Source organism: Bombina bombina, chromosome 6 (genome assembly GCF_027579735.1).
Source record: "Bombina bombina isolate aBomBom1 chromosome 6, aBomBom1.pri, whole genome shotgun sequence".
NCBI classification, from domain to species: Eukaryota; Metazoa; Chordata; class Amphibia; order Anura; family Bombinatoridae; genus Bombina; species Bombina bombina.
In genome coordinates this window covers 970,719,429-970,745,963 of record NC_069504.1, presented here as the reverse complement: position 1 = coordinate 970,745,963, position 26,535 = coordinate 970,719,429, and the positions used below count along the sequence as shown (strand labels likewise).

Genomic DNA, 26,535 nt, shown 5'->3' with positions numbered 1-26,535 from the left:
TGCTATTACTTTTTCAAATATAGCCTCATTTGTAGCTTACTGCAAATTTTAATGTAATTGTATTACTAAAGCACAACCTACTGTTTTACCTGCCTCTGACTGAGACCACAAGTGTGATGTAGACCAGTGATTTTTAACCTTTTTTTTGAATTAAAAAATCCTGTGGCACACCACCATCCCAAAATTTAAAAAAAAAAAAAAAAAAAAAAATCACATTGCAGCCTAATACAGTATATATATATATATATATATATATATATATATATATATATATATATATATATATATATATATATATATATATATATATATATATATACATATACACACATACTGTATGTATTGTGCTGTTATGCCATGCCTCCTACAAACTACCCCTGCACTGGGAGTAAAAAACAAGCAAAGTTTAAAAAATATGTCACACTGTTGTCAGTCTGCCGTGGCACACCTGAGGATCTCTCACGGCACACTAGTTGAAAAACACTGATGTAGAATACAGCTGCAGAAAATAAAAAGTAAAACACTGCCTTTAATCAGCCCCATTTATAAACAGGGTAGGAGCACCTTTCGGCTGCAGGTTCGACCGGTACCCGAGATTTAAGAAGTAACGGTCATCAGACTGCTGCTTCTTAGACCACTTTTCTGATTATTATTTTGCCTATGTCATCCCCCCTCCCTAAAGGTTGGTTCTTAGGAACAAGATTTATAAAACAAACTTATTGCGGAATCCTAAGATTTATTTGTAGATACATAATATGTGCTACAGAGATAATACACACACAGGCAGCCAAGCAACAAACTAGCACCGAGTTTCCAAACGGTCACTGACAGTATGACAGGAAGGCTACATATAAGGTCATTTTGGATGATACCATTTAGATTAAAATAAAACTATAAAATCTTGCATTGAACGTTATGGCAATACCTTTCCCAGCAATTTCATACTTTCACACTATTTTTATTGTTAATATTTAAGACAGCGTTTTAGAAAATGCAGAATCCAGAGCCAACACTAGTAATTTACAGGCATTTGAACTTGGAGGGTACCAGACGTAATATAAATGCTATACGTATGGTGTGTTTTTAACTCTTTCACTTCCAGAGAAGGCTGCATCTCTTACAGCAGTTTGGCAGCCAACAGATAAAGCAATTATTTCTAATACTTAAACAATGCTACAAAGAGGAAACATTAAATATTGATTATTGCACACAAGAAGCAAAGCAAGATGGAAATCAATAAAAATCTAAGTTTTGGGCAGGGTAAACTTTATTATTATCAGGTATTTGTAGAGCGCCAACAGATTCTGCAGCGCTAAAATAACTTTAAATAAATAAAAACATCCAGGGCAATAAACTAACTGTGCTATCAAAAATTAGACCAGTTTAAAAACATTAAAAAGGGACATTATACACTAGATGTTTCTTTACATAAATGTTTAGTAAACGATTCATTTATATGACCTATACAGCTGTTTTTTGTTTGTTTTTTAAACAAAAATGTATAGTTTTGCTTATTTTTAAATAACATTGCACTGATTTTCAGGCTCCTAACTAAGCCCCAAAGTGTTATGAGAATACTGACGTATACCTACTCCAGCTTGCTCCTGTTTGTGTAGAGTCTTTTCATATGCAGAGGGAAGGGTCTGAATATTTCCCACTTTCAGTGGGTGTTCTAGCCAATTCTTTTAACAGAGCTAAACTGGGAGCGTCTAAGCAAGTTTTTAAACGGTTTAATACTGGATTTTTATATCAGTATCTCATATTATTCTTTATAGTAGCGTCTATTACATGCAGTTAAATGAAAAAAAATTGGTGTATACTGTCCCTTTAAATAAAAGGCTACAGTGTCCAGCCCTTCAGGATGTGCCTAAAAAGAGCAGAGTTCTGGATAATTAAAGGGACAGCAGATTTCACTGGATCATTTTGCAGTATACATGTATGTGCCATATGATAACTTCTTGGGTATGTGGATCTCATAGCAAGCACAAGCAACACACATGCAGGGCGAATCACATGCACAATAAAAAGTGACCGATACATGAGAACTCTCCTCAAAAGGGTCTGAAATTTTGAGATGCACTACTTAAAGGGACAGTATACTGTAAAATAGTTTTTCCCTTAATGTGCTTACAATTGCTTTTTTTACCAACTGCAGAGTAAAACATGTATGCAAATTAGCATTTTAAGGGTTATTTGTGTATATTAAAGCTCTGATTTTGTGTTTTGAAGCCACAACCTAATAAAATGGGTTGAGCTTGTAGGTATAATCAGATCTCATTACTGTATCACATTGTGCAAATATACCTGCTTCTTTATCTTATATCTGTCCTTAAAACAATCACCAGTACTTTGAGAGAACAATGGAAAATCAACATTTTATTACCTTATCTCTGCTTTATCACACTGGGAGTGTAATTTCTTCTGCTGGCTGTGTTTACAAAGCTTATCTATAGCTGGTACGCGCGGCCACAAACTTTCAGAATAGGTGGGGATACCACATGCTAAATTAACAATTTCAAATGCCAATATAAGGGTAAAGGAGCTACTTGTAAACAATTTAATACACTCCAGCAGGTAAAGTGGATCATTGGGAACAAATTAAAGGGGAGAAAATGTTTGAGTAAACTGTCCCTTTAACTGCTTGAGGATCTATGTTCCTGAAAACATGCTATGCAGTAGCAGAGCAAGTAGATTTTGCATGGCTCACATCAATAAAAGTCATAGTAATCTACACAATTTGGTAACCAGAAATGACATTACTTTAAAACCAGAGCTTTTACTGCCGATCTAGAAAGGTTATTCTTCGCATTTATTAGATTTGCCTTTAGCCAGAAAATAACCCTTCAACTTCAGAGCAAAGGGTTCTCCCCCTACTTCAATACACCTCATTTAAAGGAATGAATGCTCCACACGCCATTTACACAACATGTATTTTCCTCTATCAATTGTAACAATATCCATTAAATTTGTTTTCCATTTTCAAGCTCACTTTTGTCTTGCCCCCCTAAACACGTCCAATTCCAGTCTATTTTCAAAACATGACACACTGTTTTATAGATCTACTGCAGCTTCAACATAGCAAATCTGCTTTATTAAAGTGACACTGTGGTGCAAAATTAACAAGCGCTAATTTGTTAGAGCGTGTAATTTTAGTTCTAACTACCCTGCTAGTGTGTATTTAAAAACACAGTTAAAATGCTGCTCCGGAGACGCAGAGAACTGTTGGTCCCAGGCAAACAGCGCTACTGAGCCAATCAGCAGTGATACTCGCATAGATGGGTTAACCCCTTTGGCAGAGTTTAATTAGACTTTCAGGGTTTGGACTGCACTGCTAAAATGACATGCACTTTTCAGTCTACTAAGTCCCTTATGGGGAGTTGTGTCAAAAAAGGCACATAAAGGATCTATCAGCAGATGGTCAAGTGCTGAACAGTAAATCACAATACTGGCGTGTGATTTCAAATTTCTCAAAATTCCCCCAAAAAAGTAAACCTCGTCTCAAAGTATGAGAGCATCTGGTGTAAACATTTGCCTGTTCTGTGAGTGAACAAAAGTTCACAATATGGCCCGTTCACATTCATTAAAATATTACAAACATTTGTGAAAAGATAATTTTTTTGTTTATTGAATGCAAAGTTTGATTGTGGATTATATTGTTAAAGGGACAGTCAACCATAGAATTGTTATTGTTTTAAAATATAGATAATCCCTTTATTACCCATTCCCCAGTTTTGCATAACCAACACAGTTATATTAATGTACTTTTTACCTTTGTGATTACCTTGTATCTAGGAACCTTCTTCCAGCCCCCTGATCACATGACTGACTGTTTATTATCTATTGTCTTAAATTTAGCATTGTATTGTGCTAAATCTTAAATAACCCCCTGTGCCTGAACACAGTGTTATCTATATAGCCCACGTGTACTTTCTGTCTCTTTGTGTTGGAGATTTAAAAAGCATGTGATAAGAGGCAGCCCTCAAAGGCTTAGAAATTAGCATATGAGCCTACCTATGTTTAGTTTAAACTAAGAATACAAAGAGAAAAAAGCAAATTTGATGATAAAAGTAAATTGAAAGTTGATTAAAATTAAGTCCTATCTGAATAATGAAAGTTTAATTTATACTAGACTGTCCCTTCAACAGAGAAACAATTGAACAAGAGAGCTAATGTCAAGGGAGACAATATTTCTAATAAAAGCAAACATTTGCCCATCACTACTAAGAGATAGATAGGATATTTCAAATGAATAAATCTATTCACACTATTAGCTTTCTGCTTGCTCCCAAGCACTGTTAAAGGGACAGTTAAGTGAAAATTAAATGTTCATGACTCAGAGCATGCAATTTTAAACAACTTTCCAATTTACTTGCGTTATCAAATTTGCTTTGTCCTCTTGGTATCTTTTATTAAAGAGTAAAACTAGATAGGCTCATAAGAGCTCAGGAGTGTGCACGTGTCTTTAGTACCCTATGGCAGCAGTGTTTTGCAACATTATTTGTAGCTCTGATATACATGGTTGCAAAACACTGCTGCCATAGGGTACTAAAAACACGTGCACACTCCTGAGCCTACCTACTTTTACTCTTCAGTAAAAGATACCAAGAGAATGAAGCAAATTTGATACCAAAAGTAAATTGGAAAGTTTTTTTAAATTGCATGTTCTATCCGAATCACGAACATTTAATTTTGACTTTGCAGGCCCTTTAAAAAACAAACACACGATCTTCTACCCCTTTAGTATGGGCCAGTGTGTATTTGTAATGCGTCTAATATAACAATGGAAGCATTTCATACAATTACAATGAGAAGCAGCATGTAAATTTGATAACATTTTCTTGTAAGAATTGCCATTATAGTGCAGGCATTTAAAATAGTTTAGACAGAGGTGGTTAAATATGAGCTCTTGCAGTCTTGATCCCGCATTTACTGTGTCATGATTTACCTAGAACTAGCAGGTGACGTACACCGATTACCTTCAGGCATCACAGCATAACGCTTTGGGAAAATCCGATTGGTAGCTTAGAGTGCATCTTGGTACGACTGCAGGTCACAGCCTGCACCTTCTGTATGATGTGAAAAGAAATGCTGTATGAACTATGACAAGATGACAGAAATCCAAAAAAAAAAAAAAGTCCATTTAAAATCAGTACTATAGTATCTTAGTGCGGTTATGGATAAAGTGTTAGAGGGACGTGAAACCCATCTTTTTGCCATTCATAAGTCAGATAGAGATTACAATCTTAAACAGATTTCCAATGTACTGTTATCAAGGATGCTTCATTTTCTGGGTATCCTTTTTGAAGATGCACCAATGAACTACTGGAACCTTGCTGAACACATCGGGTGAGCCAATGACAAGGAGGCATATATGTGTAGCCACCAATCAGAAGCTAACTCTGAAACATACATAGGTATGCTTTTCAACAAAATATACCAAGAGAATGAAGCAGATTATGTAAGAGGTAAATTGGAAAGTAGTTGGGGAAAAAAAAAATGTATCCTTTATCTGAAATCACAAAAGAAAAATCTATGCATCAATGGTTTGAATAAGGTCTTTATTTTTCGAAAGATAAAATGAAGAAAATATTACAAGATCTGAAAAAGCATGTGGAGTATTAATAAAAGAACCACATCTAAAAGGGGAGAGTTTATAAGACACTATGCGCAATACAATAACGTACCAAAGTAAGCTAAACATTGCTGGGCACATTTACAGCATAAAACTATTCTTTGTTACCAGAGTGATAAGCTAATTTGTGTTATCCAAATTGTATGGAAATAAAGTACCTGGTTTATAATCTCCAAATAAAAATTGCCAACCGGTTTCTCATTAAGTCAGTGGCAGAAGTGCAGACTAATGCTTGTAACAATCTTTAAAAAAAAAAAAAAAAAAAAAAAAAAAAAAAAAAGGAGGAGATTCCCATCCATAAGTCATGGGGGGGAAAAAAAAAAAAACCCCAGACAGACCTCTCTAACATTGTAGAATGAAAAAGAAAAAAAAAAAAAAAAAAAATGATGAGAAAACCCTCACGTTTAATCCTTGGACCACCTAAAAACTTGACCATCTGTCATTATACCTTTTGGTTTTGCAGGAGGTCTCCCCGTTTGTTAGAAATGCATGCAGACGATTTTACCCAACAGCTAAAAACACACAAGTAATAAAAATCGCTGCCACTGTGTAATATGGGAAATTCAACACTATCTTGTGAAGAGATCGGTCTAGCACAAACTGTACTGCTTTCATTTACACAAAGCTGTGTCACCAATTCATATTCTTTTATGAATGCTGGAAAAAGAAATCCAAGACTTAGCAAAAATCCTAAAAATCTAGCACAGAGAGAAAATAGATTTAATAAGCATTTTTTTTTTTATTTTTACTGCAAAACCTTTCTGCTAGAGAGACCGCAGTGTTTAGCGGGTTTTATATTTGTGAGACATAAATTAAATCTTGGGTTTTCTGCTTTGTATTAAGCATGCATATTATTGTTATTTTTCTTGTCTATTTTATGCTCGGCACTCTGAAATACCTGCTTTTAAAGCGGTCAAAAGGCTACAGAATTACAATAGCAGGCTTATTTTCTCATACAAATACAGATTGGATGTGATTACATGTTAATTAAATTTACAAGGAGATTTCCCAGACATTTACATTTCATTCTTTTAAAAATCTTCACTTTGTCTTTTCTTTCTAAAAAGGTAAAAAAAAAAAAAAATTGGAATTATGAATACAAGAACCTATACACACACATTTAAGTTAGACTGTGTAATAAAATGGATAAAGTGTAAACCAATATCTTCATATCTAATAAACTTGAAATAGATTTTTTTAAACAAAGCTAGCTAGGTCATTAGTATAAAACAGGACAGTATGCTTCTGACTCAACAGCACCCTCCACTGGTAGTAAACCAAGGGGATACAGAACATGGGAAAAAGTGGGTTTGTGTACTAAAATGAAAAAAAAAAAAAAAAAAAAAAAAAGTAATTGCAAAGTTTGTAGTTGGCAGCTTAACAGCTACAAGAATTCATAAAATGGTCACCATAGATAATCAAAAACAAATTTAAATAAAAATCTAAAAATCCCTATGTTAGCTTTATTACAAATAGAATAACTGTAGAATGTTATACCAAGAGTGGTTTTTATAGTATTCCAAATATTAAGGACAGCAAAAAATGTCTTCTTTGACTGCTATAGTGATTATTTTTCCATATCTATATCTATTACTCCCCAACCAAAAGGACATGATCATTTAAAACACAATAAAAAATTCCACACATCCAAGTAAAAGGTCACTAAAGAAAAAAAAAAAAAATATATATATAAAAAAAATCTGACTGAACAAAAAGGCTTAAAGATTGAAGGACACAAAATACAATCTATACATTTACTCTAATAAGAGAAAATGTTTATTAGTAGAATAACATTAAACATATTCAATTGAATAACTATTTCCAGCTATCAACCCTTTATCCTTTCAACCTCAGTGATATATATATATATATATATACACACACACACACACACACACAAGTGTCGGACTAATTAATACTCAACAATTCACACAAAATATTCTATTTAATTACCATCCATTTTTCAGAGCCAAACAGATTGTTTTCTGCAACACATTTCACACACTACTGATAAGACAAATTGAAATGCTGATAACAATCACGATTGTACGAGGACAATAACACACTCCTATCATCTGTAGTTGCCATTTGGTCATATTTTAAGTAAATATCTGATTAGAAAATCTTTATGTTCAATGAATCATCTTATAGGTATTTCTGATTTTGCTATATATTTATTATTTTAAAAAAATATTTATTTTTTCTTTTCCTCCTTTTTATTGGGCGGATTCTCCCAGTATATTGAAGGAGCTGTTCATAAAAAAAGAAATATATATATATATATATATATATATATATATATATATATATATATATATATATATATATATATATATATATATATATATACATATATATATACATATATATATATATATATATATATATATATATACATATATATATATATATATATATATATATATATATACACACACATACATATACACACACACATACATATACATACTCTTTACATAGCATTTACTGCCCTGAATCTTTATTATAGATACACCCATCATGTTATCCATTATAGCAGTGCATTAAAGTGTATATACCATTACATAATCATGCTTCATTTTACGAGATTCTCCATACTGTGCTCCCTGCCTTCTGCACTATAAAAAAAGAAAAGCAACCAGCAGATTGTGAAATAGTGATCGTTTGAATGAAAACTGCTTCAAAGACTATGCAATTCTAGCAAAGGCATTTAATGGGGGGGGGGGGGCGCAATTTTGAAATAAAATTTGCCATTTAAAATGTATTCCTATTTGAATAACCAATATACATAAAGATACCATAGTCTTAAATTTTACTAACAAAATTAAACACATTTTGCTTGGCTGATTTCTTATTCAAATAGCATGTAAGAAATACACACATTTCCCTTTAATAACTGCTGTGACAATGGTGAGTGCAGGGGAGTGGATGTGTAGAAAGGACAGAATTTACAAGGGCCCTAGTAAGAACTGCAAGGAATATAGAGGCAAAAATATACACACAAGATTGTATGCCAATACATTTTTAAGAAGCAATAAGAATCTGGACGAAAGGTACACCAGTTGCATATTTCATACACAGCAGCTCTCACACATTTTCTGGTTTGAAAGACAGCTTGATTGAATAGTACAAGTGACAGTCTCATGTTTTAATGCAGTACATATTAGGTCAAAATAAAAAATGTAAACAAATGCAGTTCTTAATTTTAGCTTCAGTGTGCTAGATTGTAATGCATATATAGTCAGAGAAAAAAATGCTTCATACTGGTGATCCTGTTGACGTTAAATATGTTCTGGATTAAGGAAAATGCAGAACATAATCTGCATAGTGTTATTAACCAAATGCCCTAATACAGTTTGACTTTTATAGTCGGGAAGCACATCAGTAATTGTATTTCCAGTGCATAATTAATAGTCATGGAGTCCAATGTGCATTTATTATCCAAACAAAACCCAGATTCTACAGACTACACACACCAAAAGCCTTACCATACCTCCACCATTTACCCAGGTTTCTTAAAACTAGGGGTCTAAACTGGAACCCAAAGCTTAAAACTACTGTATATGAAAAATGTAACCAAATTTCTAAACTATTCCAGAATTTGTTGAACAGTTAAAGATATGTGCTAAATATAACAAAATAATGAAGACAAATCTATTTTATTACTCTGCTACAAAATAATAGCCTTTGTGCATTGCATTCTATAAATATCTAAACAGAACAGGATGAAAACTAATATAGATATATACTGTATATATTCAAATAAAATAAGTCTGCTTGTTCTCACTGTTATAGTCTGGCAGGTATGGAGAGGAAGGGGGAAAAAAATACATAACACACTCACTCAAGCAAGCAAGAGCAAACCAAGGCAACATCAAATTTCAGGGGAGATGAAAGAAGGGAACGAAAGAGATTCCATGATAAGAAGAACGACTGCCAAGTTACCAACTCTATTAAGGGTATGCTGTTAAGTCACACATTCATTAAAGGAATTAGAAATTGTGACCTGCTGACAGCTTCCAGCAGAGTGTGTGTGTGTACACAGGTCAAGACATTCATGTATGAATGTTGGCCTTGGCAAACTATAGTATAGAGGCTAGTGGCATGGTTTACATATGTAGTAAATAGCTAAAGCTTCTTACTGACTTGCAGCAAAAGAAGACATTTCAGCTTCCCCACTACTGTGGTAAGATTTTAAAAGAATACATAAAGCATACACTGAATTAACAAAACATGAAGCGTGAAGTCAAATCAAGTGGGGAAGGTAACTAATTAATTCAGACTTCATCAAAATGATTCTTAAACGTGACTGTAGCTACTGAAGTTTGAAACATATGGAAATGATATACAAAGCAAGCTTTAACGCAAAAAGATATTGGACAGAGGTCTTGCGTGCATTGCAAGAACATGCACAAAACACAGGTGCAACACTCATCAGATACTGCAGTATTTACGAAAAAAGTGCAACACCTAAATGTCCCTAGAAATGAAATAGAAATAATTTTAAGATCAACCAGGTATTTTGCAGTATATTTAGAACAAACATTCAAACTGTGACATAAATAAGATACTAAAGCAACAAAAATGTCAGTTTACTTAACAGAATGTAGAATGACAGGCTCAAAGTTATATATAAGCCGATAGCCAGTCATTATATACAGTATGGATGTATGTGATAATAACCAAGTGTTTCTGCAATAAACTCGGCAAGCATTGTGTTTGATTGGACCATTTAAGTGCATTTTTGTCTTCATTGTACAGAATCTATCTCCATAACAAACAGTAATGTGTGTTGTGAACATGGGATGAGAAATGGTTGCAACGTTAAACTATAAGGAAATTGCATTGGATATATTGGTCGGATGGTATACATTTTCCTGGGGTAATCTCCTTCTGATTCTTGGTCTGTATCAGGACCATACATCCATTACCTATTAAATAATTGGATCAGATAGTATGCATTTTCTGAAGTACCAGCTCTCAGGAGTGTCTGTGTGCGTCAGGTTGGGTTATTTTATTGATTGAATACCTCTATCTACTAACTTGGATAAGCGAAAATGGAAATGACAAACAATACATACATCTCTCACACATATATATATATAAAAAAAATTCCACACTCACAATTAGAGTGCTATGCAACAGCTTGCCCCATAACAGAAAGGAAGATGTATTTTAGAGATATATAGCAACAGCTTGTATACTAAAAAGGGTCCCTACATGGCATGAAGCAGCGCTTCCCAGACTCCCCCCGCTTCTGACAGCTGGCTCAGTGTTAATCGGACACCTGCAGGCATCTCAAGAAGGGAAGATCATAGCACTGCTTCCCTCTGTAAGATGCACATAGCAAGGTAAGTACTGATCTTGGACCCCTACAAGAGGATTCACCATCACAGCTCTATGCAATGATGCCTCACAATATAAGGGTACCTCACCCATAGTCAGTGCATTATATACTCCCACCCTTTTGTAGAAATTCCTACACATTTAGCAGGGAAACTGAACATGTAGAGCTTCTGGTTTGCTCTAATCCTGTATAAGAGAAGTCAGAGGAAAGCTTGGTCAGTACTATAACCAATAGTGAAGGTTGTGCATGTTTCTTACTTTTATATCAAAAGGAAAAAAAGGGAAATATATTGGGCTCCAGAATCAATTTAAGTCACGATTTCTGGTCTCCAATTAAATGTTCCTATAATGTCCTATGCAGTAGCACCTATGTGAATATTATCCCTTCTGCTACGTCAATCACTTCAAAAGCAGAAATCACTTCTCAGCCCCCTCAACATAATCTCAGTAGTGCCTGTACATATCAAATGCAGCCAGCTACAGACTGGCATATCTATAGTCTACTAAAATCAATGTTCCCTACAGATCCCCCATTAAGGAACACTCTTTCTACTGTCCATCTCTTTAGAGCTACCAATTCACTAACATTATGGATCCCCCTTTTTAGATTAACACTTTTTCTAATGCAATACACAACCTCCATTAAGCAGATACTACACAGGCTGTTTCTATTCACGACTGTATATATATATTTTTAATGTTTTTTTAATGAGTACTATCCCCACAGAGCTCTCACTCTGTGGCTGGTTTCCCATCAGATGTATATACAGGGCTGAGTACTGTGCACAGCAAAGCGCTGCAGTAACCTCTGGCTATAGTAGGTTGTGGATAGGTGGGAGGGGGGCTGCCTTCCATTACTGCTGTATTCTATTCTGTTATTAGTAAATGAACAGTCACACACATTATATATATATATATATATATATATATATATATATATATATATATATATATATACATACACATATCCCTACAGTAAACGTATTTCCACATTAACAATACTGTGAAGTTTAATCAATTTGCAGAATTGAACGAGTTAAAAAGTAGTAGATACCTTATACAATAAACACGGATTATGAGCTCATGTTATCCTATTACATCCTCGCCAGTTCCTTATACTATGCAATACAAAATGATTGACAACCAGTCTTCTTGTAATCCATTTTTCTTCTATTAGTAGAATCCATTCCTTGCCATCATATACCTCTTCTAGGGGCTGCAGTCCCTTCAGCGCAGGAGCGATCACTGCTGGCTGTATGATGCGCAGATACTCATTCACTATCCTCTAACCCTCGCTCACTAACGCTGCTTACATGATGTGCAGATATAATTATACTATAGCCATCTCATCCCCGCTAACACCCTATAGATCTCCCTGCTAACGCCCAAATAACAGAATGGGGTGTTATAGGGAACTCTCAGGGCTACAGCTAAAATATAGTACTGTAAAGGTGATCTGAACTACCCTATTACCCTTATCTGGGGCAAAGGATTGATTGGGGTTAGTGGATTCACTTATATGGTGAGAATAAACCATTATATATAGGATTTAAAGCAGCACAGTGCCCCCATCGTCTGAAAAGAACATAATTAGGGGTTAAGAGGTATAGTCTTTCCCCCTTTCAAGCTTAAAACCTATAATCAATATATCGAGAACCTCAATTACTTAAATGCCCCAAACTATAGAGATATTAAGCATCGCATCACCAGAAAAACAACTTTTAGAATGTATAAGACGCAGCTTTTAATGGTGTTTTATGTAAGGATTTAACCAGTTGGCTGCAAGACAGAACTGCAGTGCAATTGCTTAGCTACCCACTTTAGCTCCACTACGAAATAGTGTGCAACTGAGGGAGCGAATCCTTCATCTGGTGTCCCCCACTTTCTATCAGAGTCTCACGTACCTTGCTCAGCTTTTCTCCTGCCTCGTTCTCTGCTCGTCATCGTCTCCTTATCTCTTTGCTCTCTTTTACTCCCGGTGTCACATCCACACGAGCAAGTCCAGCAATCAAGATTGTGCAAATAAGGAATTAAAAAAAAAAAAATACAATAATAATAAAATCCCACCCGGATGCACAAAAAACACGTAGTCAAGACGAGCTGAATCCCCCAGCTGGGGGTAGACTCCAGTTGAGGTCCGCAGTAGGGTGCAAGCTGCTCCCTTGTAGCCAGCTCCGGCTGCAGCAAGCGGGCAGAGCCCAAGCTACCGTCCCGGTCTGTAGCTGTATGTGTGTGTGTGGAGCTGGAATCAGCCAGCACCTCTCTCTCTGGCTCTCTCACACTGTCTCTCTCTATACTGTGGGAGGAGCTCCTTACTCTTATCAGATCCAGCACTCAGCACTGCTTTGCTAGCATCTCTTCTCTCTGTGTCTCCCCATGCTATGTGCTTGTTGCATGCCTTAACTCTGCAAATGGACACTTTTCTTTTACCCCTATCAGTGAAGCCAACAGCCCCTCCTCCCCCGCTCTTGTTTGACCCCCTGGGGGTGTGGTGAGTAGTGGGTATTTCAGAAAAACAAGGGCTGCAGCTTGGAAGCTCAGTAATTCATTCTAGTGCAACATTTAAGCTTGTTACAATCAGTGGGTGATTCTGCAGTACACTGATTATATGAGTGAAAATTCAGACAGCTGATTGTGTTAATACTCATCTTTCAACACTTTGCAGTCTGGGTTTAACTATACAGACACTGGGAGTAAATCTGTAATCTCAAGGACGGTTATCCCGGTTATTTGTTTACGATTTTAGTCTGAGGTCCATAAATTATGTCTGGAATATAATGCACCCCTTATTTTGTAGGAATGCAGCAAAATACAAGCTATATTGAGCAGCATAATTATGTTATATAACCCAGATACTTGAGCTGTTTCTATTGATTTGAAATGACTGCGTCTTTCAACATGGATTCCATCAAAAGTGTATCAAGATCCAGCCATATCAAAATCTTTATTTCTTTATACTTGGTATTATATTCAATGTCTCAAACTAACTATTTCATGCATGTAAAATGTGGTTTGTTGTAATCTCACCTGATCTATACAAATAAACAGTCTTATATTTGCTGTAACCATATGATTGCCAGAGTATTGCTGCCTAGCACAAACCCATGCCTTTAATATTTACAGTAAACTTGACATTTCAGTTTGCAAACTGTGATGTTTGTATTGCTACACAGGGTGTGGCAGGTCCTACCACACCCATAGATTTTTTTTTACACCTGGAGCAAACAGTGAATTGGGATAATAAGAATAAGAACAATGAGTGATCATACACCCAGCAAACTATTGTTATTTTTACAATTTAACTGTTTATGCTTTGATACCCACTAACTGAAACAAATAGGTATACAATCATTGGGGATAATGCACATGTAAATGAGTTATATTGTCATTTAAGGGTTAATATCAAGAGCTGTTTAGCCTATTCAGATGAGGTACTGCATGGAAATGTATTTTTCACTAACAAAGCTTGATCATCCTTTAGCAATGTGATTAATCAAAATAAAAAATATACTGTACTGTATAACATATGAAAACGAAAGGGCAATCATATTCTAGAGAATTGCTCCAAACACTAATGCACACACCCAAATACAGAGATTAGTAGGAATTCTTTGTGTGTTGTAAATGGGGATAGTTGGGGGAGCTGCTCTGAAAAATAGTGATTAATCACACTGGCCAGGTGAACGTGAGTTGGACAAGGAGGACTAAAAGTAAATTGGTTTACTGAGATATTCATACATATGGAAAAAATAGCTCCCTTTGTGTTATGATGCCCATTATCTGCCTTTTCTATGTTAGCTCAGTTATGGTTAAATTGTAACAAAAAACTGCATTATTGCAAGTGTTAAAGAACTCCTGCTCACAACATCTCAATTAATTCACACACAAACAAACTTCATTAGGGTAAAAAATCCACCAAAATCCAATGTGGGGAATTATAAATACATATAAAAAAATAAATACTGAAAAGCAGTACTGTATGTGTCAAATTCAAATTGTGGCATATTTAGTTATTGTTCTGCCATTAGCACTGGGAAATCTGCTAGCCACTGAACAATTTTAACTTATATATTTTTCACCACAAGATTTCAGGAATGCAGGTACATGTCATGCTCATAACCCAATATCAATGGGTTGTTTTAAAGCAATAGGAAAGTCAGTAAACACAGCAGATTTGCATAATCAACACATGCAAGATAACAAGACAATACAATAGCATTTACTCTGAATTTCAAATGAGTAGTAGATTCTTTTCTAACACATTTCAAAGTTATGTATATTTCCACTCCCCCTGTACCATGTGATAGCAATCAGCCAATCACAAATGCATATACGTATAGTCTGAGTTCTTGCACATGCTCAGTAGGAGCTGGTGACTCAAAAAAGTGTAAATATAAAAGACTGTGCACATTTTTTTTAATGGAAGTAAATTGGAAAGTTGTTTAAAATTACATGCTGTATCTGAATCATGAAAATGTAATAAAACCTGAGTGTCCCTTTAAGCTTGCATTATTAAGACAGAGCATGTCATTTTCAGACACTTAAAGGGACACTGAACTCCAAAATTTTCTTTCGTGATTCAGATAGAGCATGCAATTTTAAGCAACTTTCTAATTTACTCCTATTATCAATTTTCCTTCGTTCTCTTGCTATCTTTATTTGAAAAAGAAGGCATCTAAGCTTTATTAGTTCAGCATTCTGGACAGCACTTTTTTTTATTGGTGGAAGAATTTATCCACCAATCAGCAAGAACAACCCAGGTTGTTAACCAAAAATGGGCCGGCATCTAAACTTACATTTTTGCATTTCAAATAAAGATACCAAGAGAATAAAGAAAATTTCATAATAGGAGTAAATTAGGAAGTTGCTTAATATGTCATGCTCTATCTGAATCACGAAAGAAAAAAATTGGGTTCAGTGTCCCTTTAAATTCACTTCTATTTTCAAATGTGCTTTGTTCTCTTGGTATCCCTTGTTGAAAAAGAATATGCACATATCCTACACTAGTGGGAGCTAGCTGCTGATTGGTTCCTGCACACATTTGTCTCTTGTGAGTGGCTAACTAGATGTGTTAATCTAGCTGCCATTAGTGCAATGCTGTTTCTTCATTAAATAATAACATAATGAAGCACATTTAATAAGTAAATTGGAAAGTTGTTTAAAATTGTATGTTCTATCCAAATCATGAAAGAAAATGTTTGGGTTTCCTGTCCCTTAATTTAATAAATAAAACATAAGTTAGCATGGGGGTAAGATGGCATATCACTCGTAAAAGGCTGCCTCTCCCCCAAATCCTCCTGGCCTAGGCCAAAATATGCATCCTAAATCTAATTGTGTTACCTCAAAACTATTTGTCAGTGGCAAGCAAACTCTATAATGTCCAAGGCTAACTGTTCCACTCATGAGGTAATAGATCAAATGTATTACATAGTCCTTGTGAACTTCCATAAATACAATGTAAAATAATTCTAACATCTTTCTGCTGTAGTTTAGATTTCATTGGTTTCCAAATGAGACCTAGTTTGAGTAACCAGCAAGTTTTATCACTCATTATAAAAAATTAGTACATACCATAGAGGTAGAATACAACATACAACATGTGTATGTATGTATGTGTATATATATATATATATATATATATATATATATATATATTTATATAATGTATGTGTTTTGTATATGTCTAGGGTGATTACATAAGCCTGTGCACCCTTCACTTGTTCCCAGTTTGATTGAGATCTTGCATTGTTTGGCTGGTTAAGGGACCCAGGTTTTGGAAGGGACCTTGATGAGGTACCTGGGCTTGTCACATTTGGCCAGATGCGGTAACTACCCCTTCAAATTTTGCTTTTAATCTTAGCTGAGAGCTTGTAAGTGAATGTTGGACTTTCTCTGTGTGTTGTATTAATTTGTTTTGTAATTTTCCCTATGGGCCTTGCACCCAGACCTGTCTGGGGTTAACTGCCTGTGACTCTGGGGACAGCACAGCTTCCTATGAGTGCCATTGAGCACCCAGGGCTGAGCCCCTGAGCTTATCATGGTAGCACCAGAGATCATGTGCATTGCCCCTGTAGCCCTATCATAATAGCACCAGAGATCATGTGCATGGCCCCTGTAGCCATATCATGATGGCACCAGAAATCATGTGCATGGCCCCTGTAGTCCTATCATGGTAGCACCAGAAATCATGTGCATGACCCCTGTAGCCCTATAATGATAGCACCTGAGATCATGTGCATGGCCCCTGTAGCCCTATCATAATAGCACCATAGATCATGTACATGGCCCCTGTAGCCCTATCATAATAGCACCATAGATCATGTGCATGGCACCTGTAGCCCTATCATAATAGCACCAGAGATTATGTACATGGCCCCTGTAGCCCTATCATAATGGCACCATAGATCATGTGCATGGCACCTGTAGCCCTATCATAATAGCACCAGAGATTATGTACATGGCTGCTGTAGCCCTATCATAATAGCACCAGAGATTATGTACATGGCTGCTGTAGCCCTATCATAATAGCACCAAAGGTTATGTACATGGCCCCTGTAGCCATATCATAATATCAACAGAACTCATGTACATGGCCCCTTGAGCTATATCATAATAGCACCATAGATTATGTACATGGCCCCTGTAGCCATATCATAATAGCACCAGAGATTATGTACATGGCTGCTGTAGCCCTATCATAATAGCACCAGAAATCATGTACATGGCCCCTGTAGCCATATCATAATAGCACCAGAGATTATGTACATGGCCCCGGTAGCCCTATAATGATATCACCTGAGATCATGTGCATGGCCCCTGTAGCCCTATCATAATAGCACCATAGATCATGTACATGGCCCCTGTAGCCCTATCATAATAGCACCATAGATCATGTACATGGCCCCTGTAGCCCTATCATAATAGCACCAGAGATCATGTGCATGGCCCCTGTAGCCCTATCATGATGGCACCAGAAATCATGTGCATGGCCCCTGTAGTCCTATCATGGTAGCACCAGAAATCATGTGCATGACCCCTGTAGCCCTATAATGATAGCACCTGAGATCATGTGCATGGCCCCTGTAGCCCTATCATAATAGCACCATAGATCATGTACATGGCCCCTGTAGCCCTATCATAATAGCACCAGAGATTATGTACATGGCTAATGTAGCCCTATCATAATAGCACCAGAGATTATGGACATGGCTGCTGTAGCCCTATCATAATAGCACCAGAGGTCATGTACATGGCCCCTGTAGCCATATCATAATAGCACCAGAACTCATGTACATGTCCCATGTAGCCATATCATAATAGCACCAGAGATTATGGACATGGCTGCTGTAGCCCTATCATAATAGCACCAGAGGTCATGTACATGGCCCCTGTAGCCATATCATAATAGCACCAGAACTCATGTACATGGCCCCTGTAGCCATATCATAATAGCACCATAGATTATGTACATGGCACCTGTAGCCATATCATAATAGCACCAGAGATTATGTACATGGCTGCTGTAGCCCTATCATAATAGCACCAGAACTCATGTACATGGCCCCTGTAGCCATATCATAATAGCACCAGAGATTATGTACATGGCCCCTGTAGCCATATCATAATAGCACCAGAGATAATGTGCAGGACCCCTGTAGCCATATCATAATAGCACCAGAGATTATGTACATGGCCCCTGTAGCCATATCATAATAGCACCAGAGATAATGTGTAGGACCCCTATAGCCATATCATAATAGCACCAGAAAGTATGTACATGGCCCCTGTAGCAATATCATAATAGCACCAGAGATAATGTGCAGGACCCCTGTAGCCATATCATAATAGCACCAGAGATTATGCACATGGCCCCTGTAGCCCTATCATAATAGCACCAGAGAGCATGTGCATGGCCCCTGTAGCCCTATCATAATATCACCAGAACTCATGTGCATGGCCCCTGTAGCCATATCATAATAGCACCAGAACTCATGTGCATGGCCCCTGTAGCCATATCATAATAGCACCAGAACTCATGTGCATGGCCCCTGTAGCCCTATCATAATAGCACCAGAAATCATGTGCATGGCCCCTGTAGCCATATCATAATAGCACCAGAACTCATGTGCATGGCCCCTGTAGCCATATCATAATAGCACCAGAACTCATGTGCATGGCCCCTGTAGCCATATCATAATAGCACCAGAACTCATGTGCATCACCCCTGTAGCCATATCATAATAGCACCAGAACTCATGTGCATGGCCCCTGTAGCCCTATCATAATAGCACCAGAGAGCATGTACATGGCCCCAGTAGCCCTATCATAATAGCACCAGAACTCATGTGCATGGCCCCTGTAGCCGTATCATAATAGCACCAGAACTCATGTGCATGGCCCCAGTAGCCCTATCATAATAGCACCAGAACTCATGTGCATGGCCCCTGTAGCCATATCATAATAGCACCAGAACGCATGTGCATGGCCCCTGTAGCCCTATCATAATAGCACCAGAAATCATGTGCATGGCCCCTGTAGCCATATCATAATAGCACCAGAACTCATGTGCATGGCCCCTGTAGCCCTATAATAATAGCACCAGAGAGCATGTACATGGCCCCAGTAGCCCTATCATAATAGCACCAGAACTCATGTACATGGCCCCTGTAGCGATATAATCGCACCAGAACCTGTGTGCATGGCCCCTGTAGCCATATCATAATAGCACCAGAACTCATGTGCATGGCCCCAGTAGCCCTATCATAATAGCACCAGAACTCATGTGCATGGCCCCTGTAGCCATATCATAATAGCACCAGAACTCATGTGCATGGCCCCAGTAGCCCTATCATAATAGCACCAGAACTCATGTGCATGGCCCCTGTAGCCATATCATAATAGCACCAGAACTCATGTGCATGGCCCCTGTAGCCATATCATAATAGCACCAGAACGCATGTGCATGGCCCCTGTAGCAATATCATAATAGCACCAGAGATAATGTGCAGGACCCCTGTAGCCCTATCATAATAGCACCAGAGAGCATGTGCATGGCCCCTGTAGCCCTATCATAATATCACCAGAAATCATGTGCATGGCCCCTGTAGCCCTATCATAATAGCACCAGAAATCATGTGCATGGCCCCTGTAGCCATATCATAATAGCACCAGAACTCATGTGCATGGCCCCTGTAGCCATATCATAATAGCACCAGAACTCATGTGCATGGCCAATGTAGCCATATCATAATAGCACCAGAACTCATGTGCATGGCCCCTGTAGCCCTATCATAATAGCACCAGAAATCATGTGCATGGCCCCTGTAGCCATATCATAATAGCACCAGAACTCATGCGCATGGCCCCTGTAGCCATATCATAATAGCACCAGAACTCATGTGCATGGCCCCTGTAGCCATATCATAATAGCACCAGAACTCATGTGCATTGCCCCTGTAGCCATATCATAATAGCACCAGAACTCATGTGCATGGCCCCTGTAGCCCTATCATAATAGCACCAGAGAGCATGTACATGGCCCCAGTAGCCCTATCATAATAGCACCAGAACTCATGTGCATGGCCCCTGTATCCATATCATAATAGCACCAGAACTTGTGTGCATGGCCCCTGTAGCCCTATCATAATAGCACCAGAACTCATGTGCATGGCCCCTGTAGCCCTATCATAATAGCACCAGAACTCATGTGCATGGCCCCTGTAGCCATATCATAATAGCACCAGAACTCATGTGCATGGCCCCTGTAGCCATATCATAATAGCACCAGAACGCATGTGCATGGCCCCTGTAGTCCTATCATAATAGCACCAGAACTCATGTGCATGGCCCCTGTAGCCCTATCATAATAGCACCAGAACTCATGTGCATTGCCCCTGTAGCCATATCATAATAGCACCAGAACTCATGTGCATGGCCCCTGTAGCCATATCATAATAGCACCAGAACTCATGTGCATGGCCCCTGTAGCCCTATAATAATAGCACCAGAGAGCATGTACATGGCCCCAGTAGCCCTATCATAATAGCACCAGAACTCATGTACATGGCCCCTGTAGCGATATAATAGCACCAGAACTTGTGTGCATGGCCCCTGTAGCCATATCATAATAGCACCAGAACTCATGTGCATGGCCCCAGTAGCCCTATCATAATAGCACCAGAACTCATGTGCATGGCCCCAGTAGCCCTATCATAATAGCACCAGAACTCATGTGCATGGCCCCTGTAGCCATATCATAATAGCACCAGAACTCATGTGCATGGCCCCAGTAGCCCTATCATAATAGCACCAGAACTCATGTGCATGGCTCCTGTAGCCATATCATAATAGCACCAGAACGCATGTGCATGGCCCCTGTAGCCCTATCATAATAGCACCAGAACTCATATGCATGGCCCCTGTAGCCCTATAATAATAGCACCAGAACTCATGTGCATGGGCCCTGTAGCCCTATCATAATAGCACCAGAGATCATGTGCATGGCCCCTGTAGCCATATCATAATAGCACCAGAACTCATGTGCATGGCCCCAGTAGCCCTATCATAATAGCACCAGAGAGCATGTGCATGGCCCCTGTAGCCATATCATAATAGCACCAGAACTCATGTGCATGGCCCCTGTAGCCCTATAATAATAGCACCAGAGAGCATGTACATGGCCCCAGTAGCCCTATCATAATAGCACCAGAACTCACGTGCATGGCCCCTGTAGCCATATCATAATAGCACCAGAACTCATGTGCATGGCCCCTGTAGCCCTATCATAATAGCACCAGAACTCATGTGCATGGCCCCTGTAGCCCTATCATAATACCACCAGAGATCATGTGCATGGCCCCTGTAGCCATATCATAATAGCACCAGAACTCATGTGCATGGCCCCAGTAGCCCTATCATAATAGCACCAGAAATCATGTGCATGGCCACTGTAGCCCTATCATAATAGCACCAGAGAGCATGTGCATGGCCACTGTAGCCCTATCATAATAGCACCAGTGTCCTCGTCAGTTAGCCAGGCTTCACAAATGTTTCTTTGTTTCAAAGAGACCAGTGTCTTAGAGCCACAGGTAAATATAACGGCTCCTTTAAAAAATCCAATCCTAGACCCTGCAACTCAATTCTGCAATTTATATTTCTTAAACTTGATAAATTTAAGAGTAATGGTTGGTAACCCACAGCCCAGTGCTGATTAACTATTTTTTTCTGCCTATCAAATGCATTACAGTAATTCTGGAAAATCAAGAGTGTTATTTTACCCTCTGTGTTTTAAATGCAGTTTTGATGCATTCTGCCATTAACACACAGATTCACAATTAACCACATTGATGCCAGTAACTAACACAGAAAAGTGATTTTGACCCACTTGATGTCAGTAACCGATAAATAGTAACCCCATAATGACAATAACAGTGACAACAATGATTTTAATCCTCGTTGATGCCATTATCACATAATTTTATCTCCCTTGATGAAAGTAAGAGAACATTTTTCTCCCTTTGATCACAATAGCATATTTTAACCCTTTGATGCCAGTGACACAGAACATACATTTCTATCCACTTGGTGTCAGCGATACACATGTATGTGTGTGTCTGTCACTTGCTTACAGTGACAGACACCCACATACATAGAAACATACTTTCACACAAAAAGAGATATACTGACACTCACCTGCCAAGCTATGCTGATCCCCATTACTGCATCCAGCAGCACAACTCCAGCTACCTTCCTCACTCTTTATGCACCTCCCCTCCCTCTGCAACATTTAGCAACACACACTTGGAGGGGAGAATATTAGGGATTACCTAGCGACAAATCACTTACACAAATAATAACTCCCAATGACAGCACAAGCACTTCAAATAAGAGCCAATAAGATCTGTGCTCTCTGTCCAGTACCATGCTGGGAATTATAGTTCCCATTTGTGGATCAGTCATAATGCCAGGCTGTGTACAAGACTCTCACAGCACCCGCAAAGAGCCAGCTCTAGGTATAGAATATGTTGCAGAAACACTAGTCTTGCCAGTGAAGCAGCGGTGCTGGATAAAAGCTGGAACGGTATAGCTGCAATAAATAAATAATAAACTTTTTGCAAGTCACTGAGCTCTCTGTACTTGATTCATTACTGGCCCTAATTATATAAGCAACAATAATATACACTCCATTAACTTCTAGTAAAATATATTACTCTTTTTTAGTGACATATGCACATATGCTGTGAAGGCCGTGCACCAGTATTCAACACCATACCTGTTCAGAGAGCTGGTGGTAGTGTGTTTTGCATCGGTAATGACTTCATTTGTGTCATACAAGCCACTGCTGGTTCTCTGAGACGGTGTGGAGTTTGAGTGTTAACATACTTGCATATTATGGGGCTGATTTATGATGCTGCAAATGCAGCAGTTTCCATGCGAGCCTTAAAGGGACACTAAACCCAAAAATATTCTTTCATGATTCAGGTAGAGAATACAATTTTAAATAACATTCCAATTTACTTCTATTATCTAATGTGCTTCATTCTTTAGATACCTTTTGTTGAAGAAATATAAATACACATAGGTGAGCGAATCACACGAGGCATCTATGTGCAGCTACCAATCAGCAGCTGCTGGGCATATCTAGATATACTTTTCAGCAAATAATATCAAGAGAATGGAGCAAATTAGATAATAGAAGTAAATTAGAAAGTTGTTTAACCCCTTAATGACAACTGACGTACCAGGTACGTCCTGCAAAAACTAACAGTTAGTGACAATGGACGTACCTGGTACGTCAGTTGTTTAAGAGAGTGCTGGAAGCGATCGCAATCGCTTCCAGCAGCTCTCAGGGTATTGCAGTGATGCCTCGATATTGAGGCATCCTGCAATACCCTTTAACAAGCATCCGATGCAGAGAGAGCCACTCTGTGGCCCTCTCTGCACCGGTAGCGATGGTGCCGTTCGTTGGTGGGTGGGAGCTTTCAAGGGAGGTGGGTGGGCGGCCCATCGCTACCCGGCATCCGGTTCCTGCAAGTGCTATGTGCCCGCCAGATGCTGGGAGCGTGCGGAGGGGGGCCTGCGGGGGCGCGCACGCGCGTGCATGTGTTTGTATGCGCGCGCGCGCAGCAACCACTGCCACCAATGATTAAAGAAGAGAGAGGGGGGCAGAAAACATTTTTTTTTTAAAAAATACTAATAGGATCTGCTAGGGTAGGGGGATGGGGTTATTGGGGGGGGGGGAGCTACACTACAGAAAACTATGTATTTAAGAAAAAAACCAAAAAAAAACCAACCTCTCTTTTTTTGGGAAAACTGGGTACTGGCAGACAGCTGCCAGTACCCAAGATGGTGGCAAATAGGTAGGTTGGGAGGGTTAGAGAGCTGTTTGGGGGGGATCAGGGAGGTTGGGGGCTAAGGCAGGGGTCCATCACAGATGAATAATAAAAAAAAAAAAAAAACACCTTTTATTTTAGTACTGGCAGACTTTCTGCCAGTACTTAAGATGGCAGGGACAATTGTGGGGTGGGGGAGGGAAGAGAGCTGTTTGGGAGGGATCAGGGGGTGGGATGTGTCAGGTGGGAGGCTGATCTCTACACTAAAGCTAAAATTAACCCTGCAAGCTCTCTACAAGCTACCTAATTAAACCCTTAACTGCTGGGCATAATACAAGTGTGGTGCGCAGCAGCATTTAGTGGCCTCCTAATTGCCAAAAAGCAACGCCAAAGCCATATATGTCTGCTATTTCTGAACAAAGGAGATCCCAGAGAAGCATTTACAACCATTTGTGACATAATTGCACAAGCTGTTTGTAAATAATTTCAGTGAGAAACCTAAAATTGTGAAAATTTTAACTTTTTTTTTTATTTGCTCGCATTTGGCGGTGAAATGGTGGCATCAAATGTACCAAAATGGGCCTAGATCAATACTTTGGGTTGTTTACTACAATACACTAAAGCTAAAATTAACCCTTCAAGGTCTCTACAAGCTCCCTAATTAACCCCTTCACTGCTGGGCATAATGCACGTGTGGTGCACAGCGGCATTTAGTGGCCTTCTAATTACCAAAAAGCAATGCCAAAGCCATATATGTCTGCTATTTCTGAACAAAGAGGATCCCAGAGAAGCATTTACAACCATTTGTGCCATAATTGCACAAACTGTTTGTAAATAATTTCAGTGAGAAACCTAAAGTTTGTGACAAAATTTGGGAAAAAAGTGAACGATTTTTTTTTATTTGCTCGCATTTGGCAGTGAAATGGTGGCATGAAATATACCAAAATGGGTATAAATCAATACTTTGGGTTGTCTTCTAAAAATAAATATATACATGTCAAGGGATATTCAGAGATTCCGGACAGATATCAGTGTTCCAATGTAACTAGCGCTAATTTTGAAAAAAAGTGGTTTGGAAATAGCAAAGTGCTACTTGTATTTATTGCCCTATAACTTGCAAAAAAAGCAAAGATCATGTAAACATTGGGTATTTCTAAACTCAGGACAAAATTTAGAAACTATTTAGCATGGGTGTTTTTTGGTGGTCGTAGATGTGTAACAGATTTTTGGGGTCAAAGTTAGAAAAAGTGTGTTTTTTTTCAATTTTTTCCTCATATTTTATAATTTTTTTTATAGTAAATTATAAGATATGATGAAAATAATGGTATCTTTAGAAAGTCCATTTAATGGCGAGAAAAACGGTATATAATATGTGTGGGTACAGTAAATGAGTAAGAGGAAAATTACAGCTAAACACAAACACTGCAGAAATGTAAAAATAGCCATTGTCATTAAGGGTAAGAAAATTGAAAAATGGTCCGGTCATTAAGGGGTTAAAATCACATGCTCTTTCTAAATCATGAAAGAAAAAAATTTGGGTTTCATGTCCCTTTAAGGCTCGCCGGAAACATAAGTTAAGAAGCAACTCGTGCGCCACCTCTTAGGTGGCAGACAGCAATCATCCTGATCAGATACTATCGGGATGATTGACACCCCATGATAGCGGCATATTGGTCGCAAATCTGCAGGGGGCAGCATTGCACAAGCATTTCACACAAAATACTTGTGCAATGATAAATGCCGACAGCGTATGCTGTCGCCATTTATTGATGTCGGGTGGACATGATAAATCGGCCCCTATATGTACATGTCATTGAAAACCAGTTATAAGTCTTTCTAGAAGCATTTTTTTACTAATGAAAGTATATTGCAAAAATGAAATGCAAATGTGCATTTCAGTTTTAACCTTTCTATCCCTTTAAGCTGCTTTTAGTTTGATGATGAAAGTACACTGGAAAGTTTTTTTTAAAATGACATCCCCTATCTGAATCATGAAATTTTAATTTTGACTATACTGTCCCTTTTAATTATGTTTTTTTACTATGTCTGCAAGCAATAGTGCAAGAATAAAATGCAATAGCACAATATAGCATTTTATTATTGCTCCTTCATTTCCCACTAATATCCCTTTAAAATTAAATTTATTAAAGGGATACTGAACCCAATTTTTTTTTCTTTCATGAATCAGATAGAGCATGCAATATTAAGCAACTTTCTAATTTACTC

The 26,535-nt window shown here is 38.1% G+C and overlaps 1 protein-coding gene across 5 annotated transcripts in view; it reads right to left on the bottom strand.

The window, feature by feature from the left end:
* The window catches only part of PCDH1 (protocadherin 1), a 282,736-nt gene that overhangs the window by 244,382 nt on the left and 11,819 nt on the right, over window positions 1-26,535 (bottom strand). Inside the window, exon 1 of one of the 5 annotated variants that reach the window (XM_053718623.1) lies at window positions 12,883-13,362. The exons of the other annotated variants lie outside the window; for them this stretch is intronic. Within the exon in view, the coding sequence (XP_053574598.1) occupies window positions 12,883-12,922 (40 nt within the window). The 5' untranslated portion in view covers window positions 12,923-13,362. Of the gene's footprint in view, window positions 1-12,882; window positions 13,363-26,535 lie in introns of those variants that run through there. 5 annotated transcript variants of the gene reach the window in all.